The sequence below is a fragment of the Mesoplodon densirostris genome, chromosome 3 (genome assembly GCF_025265405.1).
Source record: "Mesoplodon densirostris isolate mMesDen1 chromosome 3, mMesDen1 primary haplotype, whole genome shotgun sequence".
NCBI classification, from domain to species: domain Eukaryota; kingdom Metazoa; phylum Chordata; class Mammalia; order Artiodactyla; family Ziphiidae; genus Mesoplodon; species Mesoplodon densirostris.
In genome coordinates, this window is record NC_082663.1 from 32,909,558 (window position 1) to 32,927,120 (window position 17,563).

Genomic DNA, 17,563 nt, shown 5'->3' on the forward strand with positions numbered 1-17,563 from the left:
AAAATTATACTATATGTACACTGGGAGTATTTATACTATACATACTTTAATAAGTGTATATAGTATAAAGTGTATATATAAAGTATACTTATTGAAGTATAACTAGTGTAAAGTATATATACTTATTATAGTATATATAGTATTATAGTATATCTAGTATAAAGTATATATATTATATGTAATGTAATATATATACTATGAAGTTATACTATATATACTTATTAAAGTATATACAGGTAAATCATTAAACAAGTAAAGTATATATACTTTAATAAGTTTACTTTCATATATACTTATCAAAATAATTAATACAATATAAGATGAGAGTTTTTACCTTTGATGTTAAAAGTTTTTCTAGAAATAACATTATATTTAATGGCTGCATGGTATCCCATCTTACAAATGGGCCACGGTTTATTTCCTTAAGTAGCGTTGTTGGGACCAGACAGAGAAACAGGTTGGGGAAAATAGGAGGAGAGTCTGTGACTAGATCTAGGTCCGTCTGATTCCAAGCCTGCCCTTTTTGGCCACACTCCAGAACAGCGTTATAAATTAAAGAGTTGGGCCAAGAGCCCTGGATTCTGGTTGGGTTGTGTGGCCTTGGGAAAGTCACTCCCCTTTTCTTGGTTTCAATTTCCTCATCTGAAAAACATTGGGATTGGACTGACTAATCCCCGAGGTCCCTTTATCTCTCTGACTTTCCCTTGGCATTTCCTGCTATTTCCCAAGGATGCCCTAGGTTGCTTTCCACCCAGTTATTTCTGACCGCTGTCTCTCAAGTACCTGAGTTACTCAACACTCACCAAGAGCATATGTCAATATAAAGAATTCCCCTTTTGTCTACAGCATCATATGGCAGCCTTCTAGAGCTTCCAGAAGTAAAGTTGATACTTGTAGGTGACTCACTCATTCAGCCAGCAGCCACAGAGTGTCTGTACCGTGGGAAGTACGTTATGGTTCCAGCAAGCTGAGTAAGACTCAGTCCCACCCGTGTTTGGCTCATAGTCTGTGGAGAGACAAACACAGAACAGGCTATGACAGCACGCTGAGATCAGGGCTCACACGCTGGGTGGGAAAAGCAGCCCTGGGGAGAAGAGAGTGCCAGGAAGGACGAATTATTAGTGAGGGGCTGCTGGTCAGGCAGGCACTTGATATCATGGTGATGCTGGATCTCTGTCATTTGAGATCCGCATCTGCTGCGGGTAAGACGTCATGCCAAGTTCTGGGGACAAGAGTACGTTCAAAGGTGCATAAGCCTCCGCCTCTGTCCTCCAGGAGATTTGAATCTAGAGTGAGACTGACAGCAACGAACGACCATACAGGGAAGATGAAATGAGGGCTAGGAAAGGTGGGGTGACTTTGCATGCACCCTGCTTCCCTGGTGCTGATGGCTCCATGGCTACTAAAAAAACTTCCCCCGTTCCATAAGGGATCTGCCCTTTCATCTCTCCCCATCTCCCTCTAGTTCATTGTATTAGGCTTGGAAGACACAGGTTTAGGGAGAGAATGAATAACAGCTGTTGCCTCTAACTAGAGAATTGAGACATTTTATTCACAAAGGAGATAAAACCTCTAGCCAAATAACAATAGAAGGTGACCACCATGTTTGGGCTTTGAGCATTCAGGAATTCCAACTTACTTCATTTACCTTTGAGTGAATAGGGCCTGATAAATGATTCACTCTGCCCAAACTCGTTAAGAATCAGAATGCCAATTTATTGGGCTTCCCAGGTGGCGCAGTGGTTGAGAGTCCGCCTGCCGATGCAGGGGACACTGATTCGTGCCCCGGTCTGGGAAGATCCCACATGCCGCGGAGCGGCTGGGCCCATGAGCCATGGCCGTTGAGCCCCCGCGTCTGGAGCCTGTGCTCTGCAACGTGAGATGCCACAATAGTGAGAGGCTCACATACCACAAAAAAAAAAAAAAAAAAAGAATGCCAATTTATTAACTTTCAGTGGGGAATAAAACTGGAAGATAACTGCGGCTCAGCCTTTTGGTGTAAATTTAGAAGACTAAATTATGCATTCTGCAGTGTCATCGTAGTGAAGTGAACCAGATATGTTAATATTTCTTTTAAAATCTAGCATATTAAGCTCAATATCAAAAAAACAAACAACCCAATCCAAAAATGGGCAGAAGATCTAAATAAACATTTCTCCAAAGAAGTTATACAGATTGCCATCAAACACATGAAAGGATGCTCAACATCACTAATCATTAGAGAAATGCAAATCAAAAATACAATGAGATATCACTCACATAGGTCAGAATGGCCATCATCAAAAAGTCTACAAATAATAAATGCTGGAGAGGGTGTGGAGAAAAGGGAACCCTCTTGCCCTGTTGGTGGGAATGTAAATTGATAGAGCCACTATGGAGAACAGTATGGAGGTTCCTTAAAAATCTAAAAATAGAACTACAGTATGACCCAGCAATCCCACTACTGGGCATATACCCTGAGAAAACCATAATTCAAAGAGTCATGTTGGGTTTCCCTGGTGGTGCAGTGGTTGAGAGTCTGCTTGCCGATGCAGGGGACACGGGTTCTTGCCTTGGTCCAGGAAGATCCCACATGCCACAGAGCGGCTGGGCCCGTGAGCCATGGCCGCTGAGCCTGTGCGTCCGGAGTCTGTGCTTCGCAATGGGAGAGGCCACAGCAGGGAGAGGCCTGCGTACCGCCAAAAAAAAAAAAAAAAAAAAAAAAAGAGTCATGTACCACAGTGCTTATTGCAGCTCTATTTACAATAGCCAGGAGATGGAAACAACCTAAGCGTCCATCAACAGATGAATGGATAACGAAGATGTGGCACATATATACAATGGAATATTACTCAGCCATAAAAATAAACGAAATTGAGTTATTTGTAATGAGGTGGATGGACATAGAGTCTGTCATACAGAGTGAAGTAAGTCAGAAAGAGAAAAACAAATACCATATGCTAACACATATATATGGAATCTAAAAAGAAAAGGTTCTGAAGAACCTAGGGGCAGGATAGGAATAAAGACGCAAAGGTAGAGAATGGACTTGAGGACACAGGGAGGTGGAAGAGTAAGCTGGTATGAAGTGAGAGAGTGGCATGTACATATATACACTACCAAACATAAAATCGATAGCTAGTGGGAAGCAGCGCATAGCACAGGGAGATCAGCACGGTGCTTTGTGACCACCTAGAGGGGTGGGATAGGGAGGGTGGGAGGGAGACACAAGAGGGAGGGGATATGGGGATATATGTATACATATAGCTGATTCACTTTGTTACACAGCAGAAACTAACACACCATTGTAAAGCAATTATACTCCAATGAAGATGTTGAAAAAAACTAGCATATTATATTGTTCTGAAAGTCATACGTGTTTTCTAATGAACATTCGCAAAGTACAGAAAAGCATAAAAAAGAAAGTTAAAATCACTCAACCTCACCATCCAGAAATGACTGTTAACATTTTAGTTTTACTTCTCTTTATAGCTTTTTAAAAATAATATAAGTACTTTAAAAAATATAAAATGGAGTGCATAGTTCAATATGATTTTTTTAAGTGTATGGAAAAAAGTCAAGAAAAACATACATGATTTGAACTTGGCAATGGAGAGTGGAGTTGGTAGGATGCTGGGGATTCAATTTCTGTATTATTTGAACATTTTTATCATGATCATGTATATATATATATATATATATATATATATGTTTGGTTTTTTGCGGTACATGGGCCTCTCACTGCTGTGGCCTCTCCCGTTGCAGAGCACAGGCTCCGGACGCACAGGCTCAGTGGCCATGGCTCACAGGCCCAGCCACTCCACGGCATGTGGGATCCTCCCGGACCGGGGCACAAACCTGTGTCCCCTGCATCGGCAGGCGGACTCTCAACCACTGCGCCACCAGGGAAGCCCAATCATGTATATTTTAAAAATAATTTTTTTTTTTTTTTTTTTTTTTTTGTTACGTGGGCCTCTCACTGTTGTGGCCTCTCCCCTTGCGAAGCACAGGCTCCGGATGCACAGGCTCAGCGGCCATGGCTCACGGGCCCAGCCGCTCCGTGGCATGTGGGATCTTCCCGGACCGGGGCATGAACCTGTGTCCCCTGCATCGGCAGGCGGACTCTCAACCACTGCGCCACCAGGGAAGCCCAAAAATAATTTTTATTGAGGTGAAATTCACATTACAATATTAATCAGTTTATGGTTAAAGTGGACAAATCTTTGACATTTAGTATATTTAATATGTTTTGCAATTACCACCTCTATATAGTTCCAAAACGTTTTTATTATCCCCCACGGAAACCCTGTAATTATTAAGCAATTATCCCCTATTCCTTCCTCCCTCAGCCCCTGGCAACCATCAGTATGCTTTATCTCTCTATGGATTTATCTATTCTGGATATATCATATGCATTGAATCATACTATGTATATGAAATCTTTTATATCTGGCTTCTTTCACTTAGTGTAATGTTTTCAAGGTTTGCCTAATTTGTAGCATGTATCATTCCTTATTCCATTGAATGTATATACCACACTTTGTTCATCCAGTCATCTGCTGATGGACATTTGGGTTGTTGCCACCTTTTGGCTATTGTGAATAGTGCTGCTACAACATTTGTGTACGAGTATTTGAGTCTCTACTTTCAATTCTTTGGGATATATACCTAGGAATGGAATTGTTGGGTCATATGGTGATTTTAACTCTTTGAAGAACTTCCAAAATGTTTTCTACAGTGCTAAAGCCATTTTACATACCCACCAGCAATGTACAAAGGTTCTAATTTCTCCACATCCTCACCAATGCTTATTTCCATTTTAAAAATTATAGCCATCCTGTGAGTGTAAGATAGTATCTCATTATGGTTTTGATTTGCATTTCCTTAATGACTAATGATGTTGAGCATCTTTTCATGTGCTTTTTCATCATTTGTACATCTTCTTTGGAGAAATGCCCATTCAAGTCATTTGCCCATTTTTTAAATTGAGTTGTTTGTCTTTTAGTTGTTGAGTTGTAAGGGTTCTTTATATATTCTGGATGCTAGATAAGTGATTTGCAAATATTTTCTCCCATTCTTAGTTTTTTTTCACCTTCTTGACAATGTCCTTTGATGCACAAAAGTTTTTAAGTTTGATGGAGTTCAATTTATCTATTTTTTCTTTTTTGGCTCATGCTTTCACGTCATATCTAAGGACCCACTGCCAAATCCAAGGTCATGGGAGTCCATACTGAGATTTTAATTGGTACCCCAGCCATCCCCAGCACCGCCTTACAAAATATTACAAAGGATGGGTATCTTTTGGGGAAGATAGTCATTGATGGCTAATAACTTGGATTTTATGGACATTCTTGTTAACCTAACTTTCATAGAATGAATTTTCTGAGATTTTTAAAAATAAATTCTGAAGCTAATGCTTTGCTTGGATCATGAACCTGTCTACCATGTGGACCATTCACATGAAAAACTTCATGCTTATATCTACCATGAATGCTTCTCAGCTTATCTGGCTGGGTCCAGAGCCCCGTCCTTATCATCTGTATCCTGAGTTTAGCAGGACATGGTGGGAGCCATGAAGCACACTTCTCAGACATTCCATTCCATGTGACCTTTGATTGGGCAAGATGCTCCTGCCTTAACAGTTGGGGGGCAGTGCAATAAAGGGGAGCAAGGTTTTGGTATTAGAGAGATCTATACTTAAATCCCATATAGCTTTGTGTGAATCATTTAAGCTTACTGAACTTTAGTTTCCCCATCTATAAAAAATCACTGTCTGAGTTTTATAGTGGGCATTACACGAGACAACGTATGTAAAGCACCTAGCACTGTGCCTGGTAAATAGTACGTGTTCAATCTTGTTGTCGCTGTTATTTTTACCTCTCTGTGAGAAAAACAGCACATGTAGAATGGCAGTTTTGGAACATTTTTTCCAGTATTAGAGATTCTTTCCATTTTTATTCTCAAAAGAACATACTCTCTTGCCTTTTAAACTAAGCGCCAGAGGGTCTCAGATCACTAGGGGAAACCCCCAAAGAACTAGAAAAATGAATGCTGAAAAGATGATATCTGCTCCACCATGGACCATCAATTACCAGTTGTTTTTATCTATACAGTCTTAATCTTTTCAGTACCTTTGCACCATTCACAGTTTACTTTAGACTCCCTCAGAAGGGAGTGAAACCAGTTGATTCGGCAATACACAATTCCTTTTGAATCTGTACGGCATTTCCTCTGCTTATGTAAAAAGTGGTGCTTTGTTCTTCTCCAAGAATTAGCAGTGATCTCACTCACTCCACCAGGCCCCATCCTGTCTCTGGGCTGTTTCCTAGCTCACTGAACTCAGCAAATCTGTTTCATGTTTGAATCTCTACTCTTTGACAGACTCTATCACACCACTAAATATTCTAAACTTGCAATGACTCATTACTTCTTACGAATCTGTTGTATCCCTCCAGGTAGGTTCCTTCCTTGAGCTAGAGACCTTGTAACAATTATTTTATTTCACACTAAGTGCCTATTCTCATCCGAAGAGTCCAGTGAATTCTTGCCAGAGGTGTTTTAAGTTCAGTGCATTGAGATTTAAGCAATAATGTCTAGAGATGGAACTTGCTGTCACTTTATAGCTACTTAATAAACTATGAAATATTGACTTCCAAAAAGAAAACTTTCATTTTAGATGTCCAGAACTATGAAATTTATAGCAAAAAGTCCTCTTTCTTTATTCAGCCTTATTACAAATTTCTGAACCATTTAGATTGTTCTATAGAGTATCCTTTTGTCTTGTGAAACTGTTTATCAATTTATTAATTTGCTGTGTATCATTGAGCAAGTCATTTCATTCATCTAGGGCTTAATTTCTTTATCTGCTGAGTGATTTCTGAATTCCCTCCAGGTTTTCAAAGTGTCTAATTCTAGAATGTATATGTGAGCAATAATTTCCACAGCTAAACAATGATGATATTGAACAGTTTAATTATCTGTGACTATTCAATCATACTCCTATTAAATGTTATTTCATATCTTATTTTGGCCTTTCAGTCTGGTCTGAACCTTTACCATTAACTCCTGAATCGCTGAAAGTTTCTGTCAATTCTACATGTCAGTGTTTGCATTTACAATGGACTGTCCACAGCCTCGCTTATCATCAGGAATTGAAAATGGTTTTTCAGATACAGATCAGTAGATTTAAAACATCCAATGTCATCTGGGTGGTAAGTATTTTTCTTTTTGGCTCAATATTTAAAAAATCCTTTTTTGACACTGTGTTTTGTCTTTTATAACATCCCCCCAAATCCCAATATGGAAATATTTGGGCAACTCAGAATAGTTGTCCTAAATAATTGCATTTCTGTGTTTTTAGTTAAGAGGGTCCAGGACAAAGTAACATGACAATTTTGGTTTGGTAGGTTGGATGGGCTATGCTCTGAATCAGATCATTTTCTCAGTTCTGCTCTGTTCCCTGTGGAAGCTGTTGGGGTCTGTCCATGTGAATTCCATGATTCCAAAAATCCATGAAGGTCAACCACCTTATTCCTCTTCCTTCTTCCTTCCCTGTCCACCAGAGATCTTCCTAAATCAGATGTAAGAGTTTGGCAACATTTTTCATGCCACTGTGGCTCGCAGGCAGTTTCTTTACTAATGCTATGCTGAGATGCAAGGAATAAACAATTCTAGCATTTTCTGTCCTAATCAGCAAAGAGGTTCTCCATGGGCCATGTTGGAGAGTAACTTACAGTATCCTTTGTTGCCTCATATGTGGCTTTTTCTACAACAAATTACATTAAGAAAGTCTTGAATTTCACACACTTTTTGCCTTTGAATTATTTGGGATCGATTTTTCACTTGTCTGGTTTAAATCATGGTTGTGTCTGTTTTGCCTGATGTTTCCCCATCTAGTGCATTGGGGCACTTTGGTAGTTTGTTTTTTTTTCCTAACATCTTTCTTGGAGTATAATTGCTTTACAAACTTTGGTAGTTTCTTTCAATTACCATTTATGGTGCAGGGAACCTTTATGATCTATGCCCACATCATGATCCTTTATTGGCATGGGATGTTGAAGGAGAGTGAAATATTTTCCCGCTGAAGGGAACAGAGAATATGCATGGAGGGAAGGACAACACAGGGCTGTGTCATTCCTGGGGACCTCCGTTTGCTAGTGGACGGCCACTCTTCTCTCAGGCGCTGGAGGCGTGAGTACAGGGAGCCAGGTGGTTAGTTCCTTTAGTGAAGCATAAAGGCTACTAGCTTTAAAGGCTCCAGTTACTTTCCTTATCCATCACTGCCTTTGAGATCTGAGTGAGTGGCCTACATTAAATATCATTCTGACTGTTGATTTAGGATTGATACCAGGTCTAGAATTCCACCCCTCAAAGGGCAGCTTCCCACCATGAGAGTTGTTCGGTGTTGGTTTTTGTTTTTTTCTTTTTTTGAGGCCAAAAGTAGTTTATTTGGGTTTTGTTAGTTCTGCAGGCCAGAAGACACAGATCCAAGAAGCACCTGCATTGTGTTCCCTGGTGTTCTGACTTTAAACAACAGCAATGCTTATGTATAGCTGTTCCCTCCCCACCGCCAGCCCATCTTCCCACCATCCCCCTCATGCTAATAATTTTTGTATTTTCATATTTTTTGTATTGTTGATGGGTACACTGGTTGTTGATTTGGACCCAGTACAACATCGAGCAGAGGTCATATTGAGGCTAAGAATTATCTAAGGAAAAGAAATTTGAGAGAAGAGCTGGAGGAGTTCGTGGAAAACTAGCACTTAACACCATTAGCGAAAGTAACATTAACCATAGACCAAGTTGATCCCATTCTTTATTTTTCTAAAAGACAGTTCTTTCTGCTTTCATAGTAGAGAAAATAACAAGAGCAACATGTGAACAGACAGTTGTTCATATCTGTTTTCACCTTTGATTCAGGTAGTTCTCTTTTCAAGGTAAAGCCGCTGGTGAAACCTCCTTGTGTAACCTACCAAGGCTGGAGATGTTTGAGGGTAGAGTTTTGCCTTGTCGGTTATACGGTCCCCATAACACCCAGGCCAGCCTGATCCCAACAGAGGAGAAAACTAAGTCACAGAGAGGTTTGTGGTGCTGCTTTTTTTTTTTTTTTCTTCTTCTTTTTTCTGTCATTTATTCATTTGACAAAAGATGATCATACCTGCCTATGCCAGATGTCAGGAACAGGAAAAGAAAAAACACCTTTGACCTTGAATTGTTTACAGCACAGTTGAGAAAGTCCAGGACACACACAGCAACACTCAGAGGACAATTTAAGAAACACTGAGACGGCCTCACCCTGACCATGTCCACACAGAACTCTCCCTTTTCCTGCTGGGGTTGGGTGGTGTAGGACCTGCCACACCAGAGGAGGGAACTGCCCCTCTCAAGGCAGCTCTGTTTCTGGCTGGAGCCCTGGGCCCCCCACAGGGGTGACAGCCACATGCAGTCTTCCCAGGTCATCAGTCTCCACGTGTCCCAGAACAGATGACGCCAAGAGAAGCCCTTGTCTGAACCTCTCAGGCCTGAAGTCAAGGACAGGCATAAGGTCCCCCTCCAGTTAAGGGTCAGACAAAGCAGCTGAGAGGCCGCTTCCGTCTGGACCGTAATCTCCCTTTCAGAGGGCAGGTTCCTGTAATGCACCCTCACTCACGCCTCAGACTTGTTTTGTTCCCAAACAAGCCAAAGGAAAAGCATCTTGACCGAGGCTGTCACAGCTGGACCAGGGACTCTGAGCTGCCTCCTGGCCGGCACTGGCCACTCAAGCTGCACTACACGCTCTCACCCTGGCTAGGGTTCTGCCCGCAGCCTTTCCAGCCACTTGCTAAATTTATGGTTCCATCAATGGCAGGAGAAGGCAGAGTAGAGTAACAGCTCAAGCTTGGATGGGGGCCTGGAGCGTGAGTCAGCGAGGGATGAGCTCACTTCTCAGGAACCAGTCAGTGACCTCAGTTGGACTTCTGTGTAATGCCAGTTTTTTATAACATACTAATGTCTGCCAGGGCCAAATTAAACTTGCCACTTCGATGAATGAAAACAGCCCAGACACAGTCATCACATTTTTAAAAGTTGCTGAATTGATGCATTCAGCGCAAGTTTTATCTCCTCCACAACAGGCCTATAAAGACCACAAAGCACAACTTGTGGTTAGACAGAATCCACACAAAGGGTGTCTGGGAAAAACAGAGCTCACTGCATATTAATGAACTGGTGAAATCCTTTAGCACATAGTTTTAGACTGTGGGCTCAGGTCCAGGCATTATTCCAGGCCTGGGGCTGTGAGCACTGAGCAAAAAGAAGGAGAGGATCACACAGTTCAGAGCATCCTAGGCGTGAGGAGTGCAGGTCGCTGACACGGGGCTGTGGGGTGAGATTAGGCCTGACCTTCTGCAGCACCTTGGAGTCAGGGCAGTTGGAGCCAAAGTAGGAAAGAAGATTAGAAGCTAATTTAGCATGGAGCGTGAAGAGGAATGTCCCAGCAAGATCCAGCTGGGGTGAGCAGAGGCCCTGAGTGGAAGGGGCTGGGAGCTCTCAGGCCTGAAAGCGCGGGGCATGTGGGGTGGGCAGGACAGGGCTAGACCACACACACACACCGAGGGTCGTGCCCAGCTGCTGTTTTCTATCCAGGGAGCAGTGAGAAGCAGAGTGATGAGCTCTGATTGGAAGCCTTAAAGAAAGCTCACTCCGGCTACACAGTGGAGAGAAGTTGGGAGAACTGGAGGAGGTGAAGTGTGACCAGTTGGAAGCAAGCAGTGGGGTCGGTCCAGAGGAGAGGGGCCTGGAGTGGGGGATGACCGTGGTGACAAGAGAAGTGGCTGATTCCCAAGAGATGGGGGAGGCAAAATCCAGCCGGCGGCTTGTTGACATTACAGCGAGGTCACCAGGACTGACAGAGTTCCTTTTATTTATTTATTTATTTTGGTATTGGTTCTTAAATAATAATTAAGAAAAGGTACCTGCGATCGCTCATATTAAATAGTAAAAGTTGCATGGATCAGGACCACAGAACTTGCAGTTAAAAAAGTATGTTTTGTAATCTAGGGATAAAGGAATACAATAAGCTGAAATAATAGAAATGTTTTACAAATGGGAGTTCTGCTTAGCGTGAGAAAGGACGCGCATGACTAGATGCCTTTCAGGTGGACGAAGTGCTTCTCCTTCCGGGGCTGTGTTTGGTTCGGCCAAGGCCACTGCTTAAGGTTGGCGGCCTGGGGAGGGGAAGGCACAGGTGGAGGAAGGCCTCCGAGTCTGGTTGTGTGTGACGTGTGTGCTGCCCCCCTCCTCTTCACTGTAGGACTTGCCATTGGCCCTAAGAAAAATGGATGCAGACTCAGTTTTCCCCAGGAAGGGCAAAGTTTTTTTTGTCCCTGTCTCCCAGCTGTGGGTGCAGAAAGCAGGCGTCCTGGAGGGGCCCACTGAAAGCACGGGTGCCTGGGGCTATGGTCCACGAAGAAGAATGAAGCCCAGTCCCCGCTTTCTGGGTGCCATACTTGAGTCAGTGGCATAACCACAGATGAAATGCCACCAGCTACCCCCAGTATGCAGGGGAGCTCGGGCAGGGGTGGGGATGGGAGGAAACCAGAGGAGAGAGCAAGAAAGACTTCATGAAGAAGATGGGGTATAACAGGGGCTTGAAGGTTGGGACTGATTCCCAATTCAGAGGGAGAGTTGGGGACACGAAACCAGGTGCTGCGTGAGCAAGTACTGAGGAGTAAAGCATACAGCTCTTCCAGAAGTGTGGGGCGGACCACTGTGTCTGGAGACAGGAGTCCTGCAAAGGAGAGGCAGTTGGAGTCATACTGTAAATGGCCTTGGACAACAGGGTCAGGTGTAGAAGGAGCTGTTGAAGTTTATTGCGTTAAAGAATGACAATACCACTGTCTTAGAAAGATTAAGACTAAAAGCTGTGCAGGAAAAACGAATTACAGTACAACTTGGACAAGCTTCCCAAGAGCACAGTGTAAGGCGTTGCCATGTGGTTGACATCTCTGGGGACTAAAGATTCTGAAGGTTGGAGCTCAAGGGAGAGGGGATGGTCCATGTGGCCACCGTATCTGAAAAGACAAGAGACAAAAACCAAAGCAATCATTGGGAGCCATCTGTTGACTTCTGGGAGACAGTGGAATTCCTGGGAACCATGAAGGACTGCCAGCTCTACTGAGATTTGGCCGACTTGATCTGATGAATATTAGAAAATTCTCATCAATCTTGCTTATTTTTAAAAGGGTGCCTCAATTAATTCTCTAGGGTGTAAGAATCTTCTTAGCACGCTCTTGTGACCAGCACTGTGTGCACAGCTTCTTTCTCTGATCGTTTCCCCCAAGACTCCAGTAGCTTCTGTTTTCTCTCTCACTGGAGCCCTCTGGAATTGGAGGCCCAGAGGGGTTGGGAGCCAAGTTTTTGAAAGGCAGGAGGCCAAGGCTGGTTCCTTGCTGGGCCGTCAGAGCTCAGGAGCTGGCTGGCTGGGAGTAGACTGCACTTGTCCATATCCTGGAGTTACAGTGGACTCTTAGGTGTGTGCTTTGGGATAAGTCCAGCCAAGCCATTTCCCAGGACTGCACGGCTATGTGTTTCCAAGTTTTTCTCTTTATTTCTAGGAGAACTACAGCACCTCTGTGAAGTGGAACCAAGTCCTGCATTGGAGCTGGGAATCTGAGCTCCCTCTGGAATGTGCAGCACACTTTATAAGAATGAGGAGTATGGTGGATGACGCCAGAATTCCCAAGCCAGGGATCTGGAGCAACTGGAGTTCATGGGAGGAAGCAGATGGTAAGACGTGAGGGGATAAAAGAGTGAAGGGGTTTACTATCTAATATTTCTCGGGGACCAGTAGTCAAATAGTGGAAAGCCCTGTTGAGAAACTCTGGGTAGACACCAGCATTATTTTTCTTTGGCTCCTATTTGGTCTAAAAAGCATGGGTGTGACACTTGCCACCAGGAGACAGAGGTCTAAGGATTTTCCCTCTGAATTTATTCATTGAGGTAATTATGCAAATTCAGACAATTTAGTATTCATTTTCCATAGGTGTGAAGTGTGTGCATTATAGAATGCTAAGTGAACAAAGCAGGACATAAATTGTACATATGTTTTTATTAGAACAACACAAAATGTGTATTCATCTAGAGCAGAATTTGGGAAGCTTTTTCTGTAAAGGGCAAGATAGGAAATACTTTAGGTTTTACAACCCTACATTCTCTATCGTGACTATTCAACTCTGCCATTCTAGCATGGGAGCAGTCATAGGCAGAGTGTAAATGAATGAGTGGTTGTGTTCCAATAAAACTTTATTTACAAAAACAGATGGTGTCTGGAATTGGCCCATGGGCCATAGCTTGTCAACCCCTAATGTAGAGACAAGGGAGGGAAATATGGAAAACTGGAAGCAGTTCTTCATTTGAGACCATGGATAATTATGAGAGAGATCGTGGATAATGAGATCATGGATAATTATGTTTAATTATTAAAATATCTCTTAATTTTGATTATTTTGTTATCAAAATTTAGCATTTTGCACAATTTCTTATGCTTCAGCTAAGCTATAGGTTAGTTTTAAAGCACTGGCATTTGGTGCTCTCAACTATATACGTTGACAGATTATCTGAAATTCCTGTCAAGAGAACCATCCCTTAGCTAAGTGTTTATGCAAATTTATTAATTCAAACTGATAGCATGTTAACTCATGAGAGGCCCAATGATTAATTTAATACTAATAATAGAATCAAATCTGCATTCTAGTCACTGCTTTCAGCACTATATGTATTAATTTCGTCCTCACATCAGCCCTATGAAATACATATAATTCTTATCCCTACGTCACAGATGAGGAGACTGAGGCAAAGATAGCTTTAAAAAAATCCCATGCAAGGTCATCAGGCCACGAAGTGGTAGACTCAGAATTCTAACCTGGACAATCTGGCTCCAGGGGCCATTCTCTTAACCATCACATCCTATTGCTGAGAGACACACTTAACAGAAAAAATAGAGATTAAAAAAGTAGCAATAGAGAAAGAAAGAACAACATTATCAACAACTTTGGTACAATGGACTAGGTTTATCAAAACTATAACCTCCAAACTAACTCAAGAATTGATAGAAAAACTGATTATTCCTTAAAAAATTTTTTTATTGAAGAATAGTTGATTTACAATATCCTGTAAGTTTCAGGTGTACGGCACAGCAATTCAGTTATACATACTTTTTTCAGATTTTTTCCCTTATAGGTTATTACATAATATTGAGTATAGTTCCCTGTGCTATACAGTAGGTCCTTTTATACATAGTGGTGTTTATATGTTAATTCCAAACTCCTAATTTATCCCTTCACCCCACCCTCCTTTCCCCTTTGGTAATCATAAGTTTTTTTTTTTCCTGTATCTGTGAGTCTCTTTCTGTTTTGGAAATAAGTTCATTTGTGTCTTTTTTTTTTCTTTTAGATTCCACATATATGTGCGATCATATGTTATTTGTCTTTCCCTGTCTGGCTTACTTCACTCAGTATGATAATCTCTAGGTCCATCCATGTTGCTACAAATGGCATTATTTCATTCTTTTTTATGGCTGAGTACTATTCCATTGTATATATGTATCACATCTTCTTTATCCATTTATCTGTCAAGGGACTTTTACGTTACTTCCATGTCCTGGCTGTTGTAAATAGTGCTGCAGTGAACATTGGAGTGCATGTATCTCAAATTATGGTTTTCTCTGGATATATGCCCAGGAGGGGGATTGTAGGATGATATGGTAGCTCTATTTTTAGTTTTTTAAGGAACTTCCATACTGTTCTCCATAGTGGCTACACCAACTTACATTCCCACCAACAATGTAGAAACGTACCTATTTCTCCACACCCTCTCCAGCATTTATTGTTTGTAGACTTTTTGATGATGGCCATTCTGACCAGTGTGAGGTGATACCTCATTGTCATTTTGATTTGCATTTCTAAAATGATTAGTGATATTGAGCATCTTTTCATGCGCCTTTTGAGCCACCTGTATGTCTTCTTTGGAGAAATGTCTGTTTAGGTCTTCTGTCCATTTTTTGATTGGGTTGTTTGTTTTTTTGATATTGAGCTGCATGAACTGTCTGTATATTTTAGAAATTAATCCACTGTTGGTTGCTTCGTTTGCAAATATTTTCTCCCATTATGAGGGCTTTTTTTCATTTTGTTTATGGTTTCCTTTGCTGTGCAAAAACTTTTAACTTTAATTAGGTACCACTTGTTTATTTTTGTTTTTATTTTCATTACTCTAGGAGTGAAACCAAAAAAGATAGTGCTGTGATTTATGTCAAAGCGTGTCTTGCCTATGTTTCCCTCTAGGAGTTTTATAGTATCTGGTCTCACATTTAGGTCTTTAATCCATTTTGAGCTTATTTTTGTGTATGGTGTTAGAGAATGTTCTAATTTCATTTTCTTACCTGTAGCTCTTCAGTTTTCCCAGCACCATTTATTGAAGAGACTGTCTTTTCTCTGTTGTATATTCTTGCCTCCTTTGTCATAGCATAAGTGACCATAGGTGTGGGTTTATCTCTGGGCTTTCTATCCCTTTCCATTGATCTATATTTCTGGTTTTTTGTGCCAGTACCATACTGTTTTGATGACTGTAGCTTTGTAGTACAGTCTGAAGTCAGGGAGCCTGATTCCTCCAGCTCCATTTTTCTTTCTAAAGATTGCTTTGGCTATTTGGGGTCTTTTGTGTTTCCATACAAATTTTTTGTTCTAGTTCTATGAAAAATGTCATTGGTAATGTGATACGGATTGTAGATTACCTTGGGTAGTATAGTCACTTTGACAATATTGATTCTTCCAATCCAAGACAGGATATATCTTTCCATCTTTTCATGTTCTTCTTTGATTTCTTTCAAGGCTGATTATTCCTAATCCCCAAAGCACTGATTCTCAACCATGGCTGCACATAGAATCACCTGGGGACCTTAAACCAAAATCCCACACCCAGTCCACTCCACTTGGGTGACCTTAGTGATGGCAATTTTAGAGCCCTGTTGGGCCAGCAGCCAGACTGCAGGGGCCTAGGTAAGAAGGGGGTGATTGACAGCTGAGCGATGGGCACAGGCAGGTCCTGGGGGAGGCTGGCTGTGGAGGAGCGGGTGGAGAGGAGGCTGGAGGGAGGCATGGAGGATGGTGAGTTTGCCTAAAATGGCAGAGACCTGAGGATTCTTATGTGCTGATGGGCCACACAGAAGAAAGATGGAAATGAAAGGAGCTCTTTGGGTGAATGGCATCTGAGAAGGTGGAAGAGGAGTGATCTACAGGACAATTTAGAGATTATGAGGGACATGTGGCTTGGGAGCTGGGCAGACCTGGTGGGTGTGAATGTGGCTTTGCCACTTGCTGGGTGAGTGAACTTGGGCTCAGTCCTGCCCATCCCATTGCTGTAAGGTGGTAAGGATGACAAGAGAGAATATACATAAGCACTTAACACAGGGCGTTAATCCACAGGCTGGGATTAGTACAAAGCAGCTACTGCTGCCCTAATAACCTATAAGCAGGAATAACACGATCATCCACAGAGCGACAGTCATGGTGCAGTCTCCATAGTAAGAACAAGAGCAGTGGTATTATCGCAACAGTAGGAGTGATGGTACAGAGGATTGTTTTGCACACACCAAAGTTTATAGATTTGCTGTAGAAATTTTAGGTTCCTGTTTTCTCCAGGAGGCAGAAAAAGCTAACGTTATCTGTTGAGAGTGAGGCAGGAGGGGGCTGGTTTGACTTTTGTGCCCAAGTCTAACTGAGCTGTCTTCTTTTATCTTGCAGCACAGACTTTGCTTGGACATGATCCATTGTTTGTTTTCCCTAAAGATAAACTGGTGGAAGAAGGCTCCAACGTCACCATTTGTTACGTTTCTAGGATCCATCAAGATAACATATCCTGTTATTTGGAAGGTGTACAGATATATGGAGAACAGCTTGATCGAAGTGTGTCTGCATTCGAGTTGAAGAACGTGTCTTTTATTAGGAAAAAAGGGACAAATGTCTTCTGTAAGGTGGACCAGGGAGGTATTTTGGGAGGCATCGTTCTCTTTGTCTCAAGTGAGTATACACATCTCTGTGCCCCCCTGTCCCATTTCCTGTGGAATAGATCAAATTTCCTTTCCCAGAAGACAAGGAAATGTTTCCACTCGTGGCCTCAATTTTCTTTTGTTTCCCAAGTCTTCTAGGAGAGACTCTGGCAAAGACAGTCTGAAGCAATACTTGTCGGATTTCCTGTTGTTTTCTTGAGTTTACTGACAGTTTTATTCCTAGGAAGCAAGAGCGTTCGGGAGAAAGTTCAGGTCATGACCTGGACCACTGGGAAGATGTCCTGCTTTGCGTTAGCCATGCTGGAATGGCTGCAGGCTGGGAGAGGGAGGAGAGGGGCTGCAGGCTGGATGGCCCTAGAGAGACAGCCGAGGTGGTGGCCAGAAGACCCAGGTTTGACTCTTCTTCCCATGGCTGGGAGTGCCTTGGCCAAGTTTCCCAGCCTCTTCAGCTCAGTGTCCTCCTTTGTGAATGGGCCCAGTAACGGCTGTTGTGAGGGTTACTGCATATGGCCAGGGCCCCGCCCCGGTACGGTGGCCGCACGC

At 42.3% G+C, this 17,563-nt stretch overlaps 1 protein-coding gene across 4 annotated transcripts in view; it reads left to right on the forward strand.

Annotated features, from left to right (window-relative positions):
* The window catches only part of OSMR (oncostatin M receptor), a 67,297-nt gene that overhangs the window by 27,034 nt on the left and 22,700 nt on the right, over positions 1 to 17,563 (forward strand). For all 4 annotated transcript variants that reach the window (XM_060092826.1, XM_060092823.1, XM_060092825.1 and 1 more), the window contains exons 3-5: positions 7,018 to 7,190; positions 12,573 to 12,744; positions 16,755 to 17,030. In XM_060092826.1, coding sequence (XP_059948809.1) covers positions 7,018 to 7,190; positions 12,573 to 12,744; positions 16,755 to 17,030 — 621 coding nt within the window. The remainder of the gene's footprint in view (positions 1 to 7,017; positions 7,191 to 12,572; positions 12,745 to 16,754; positions 17,031 to 17,563) is intronic.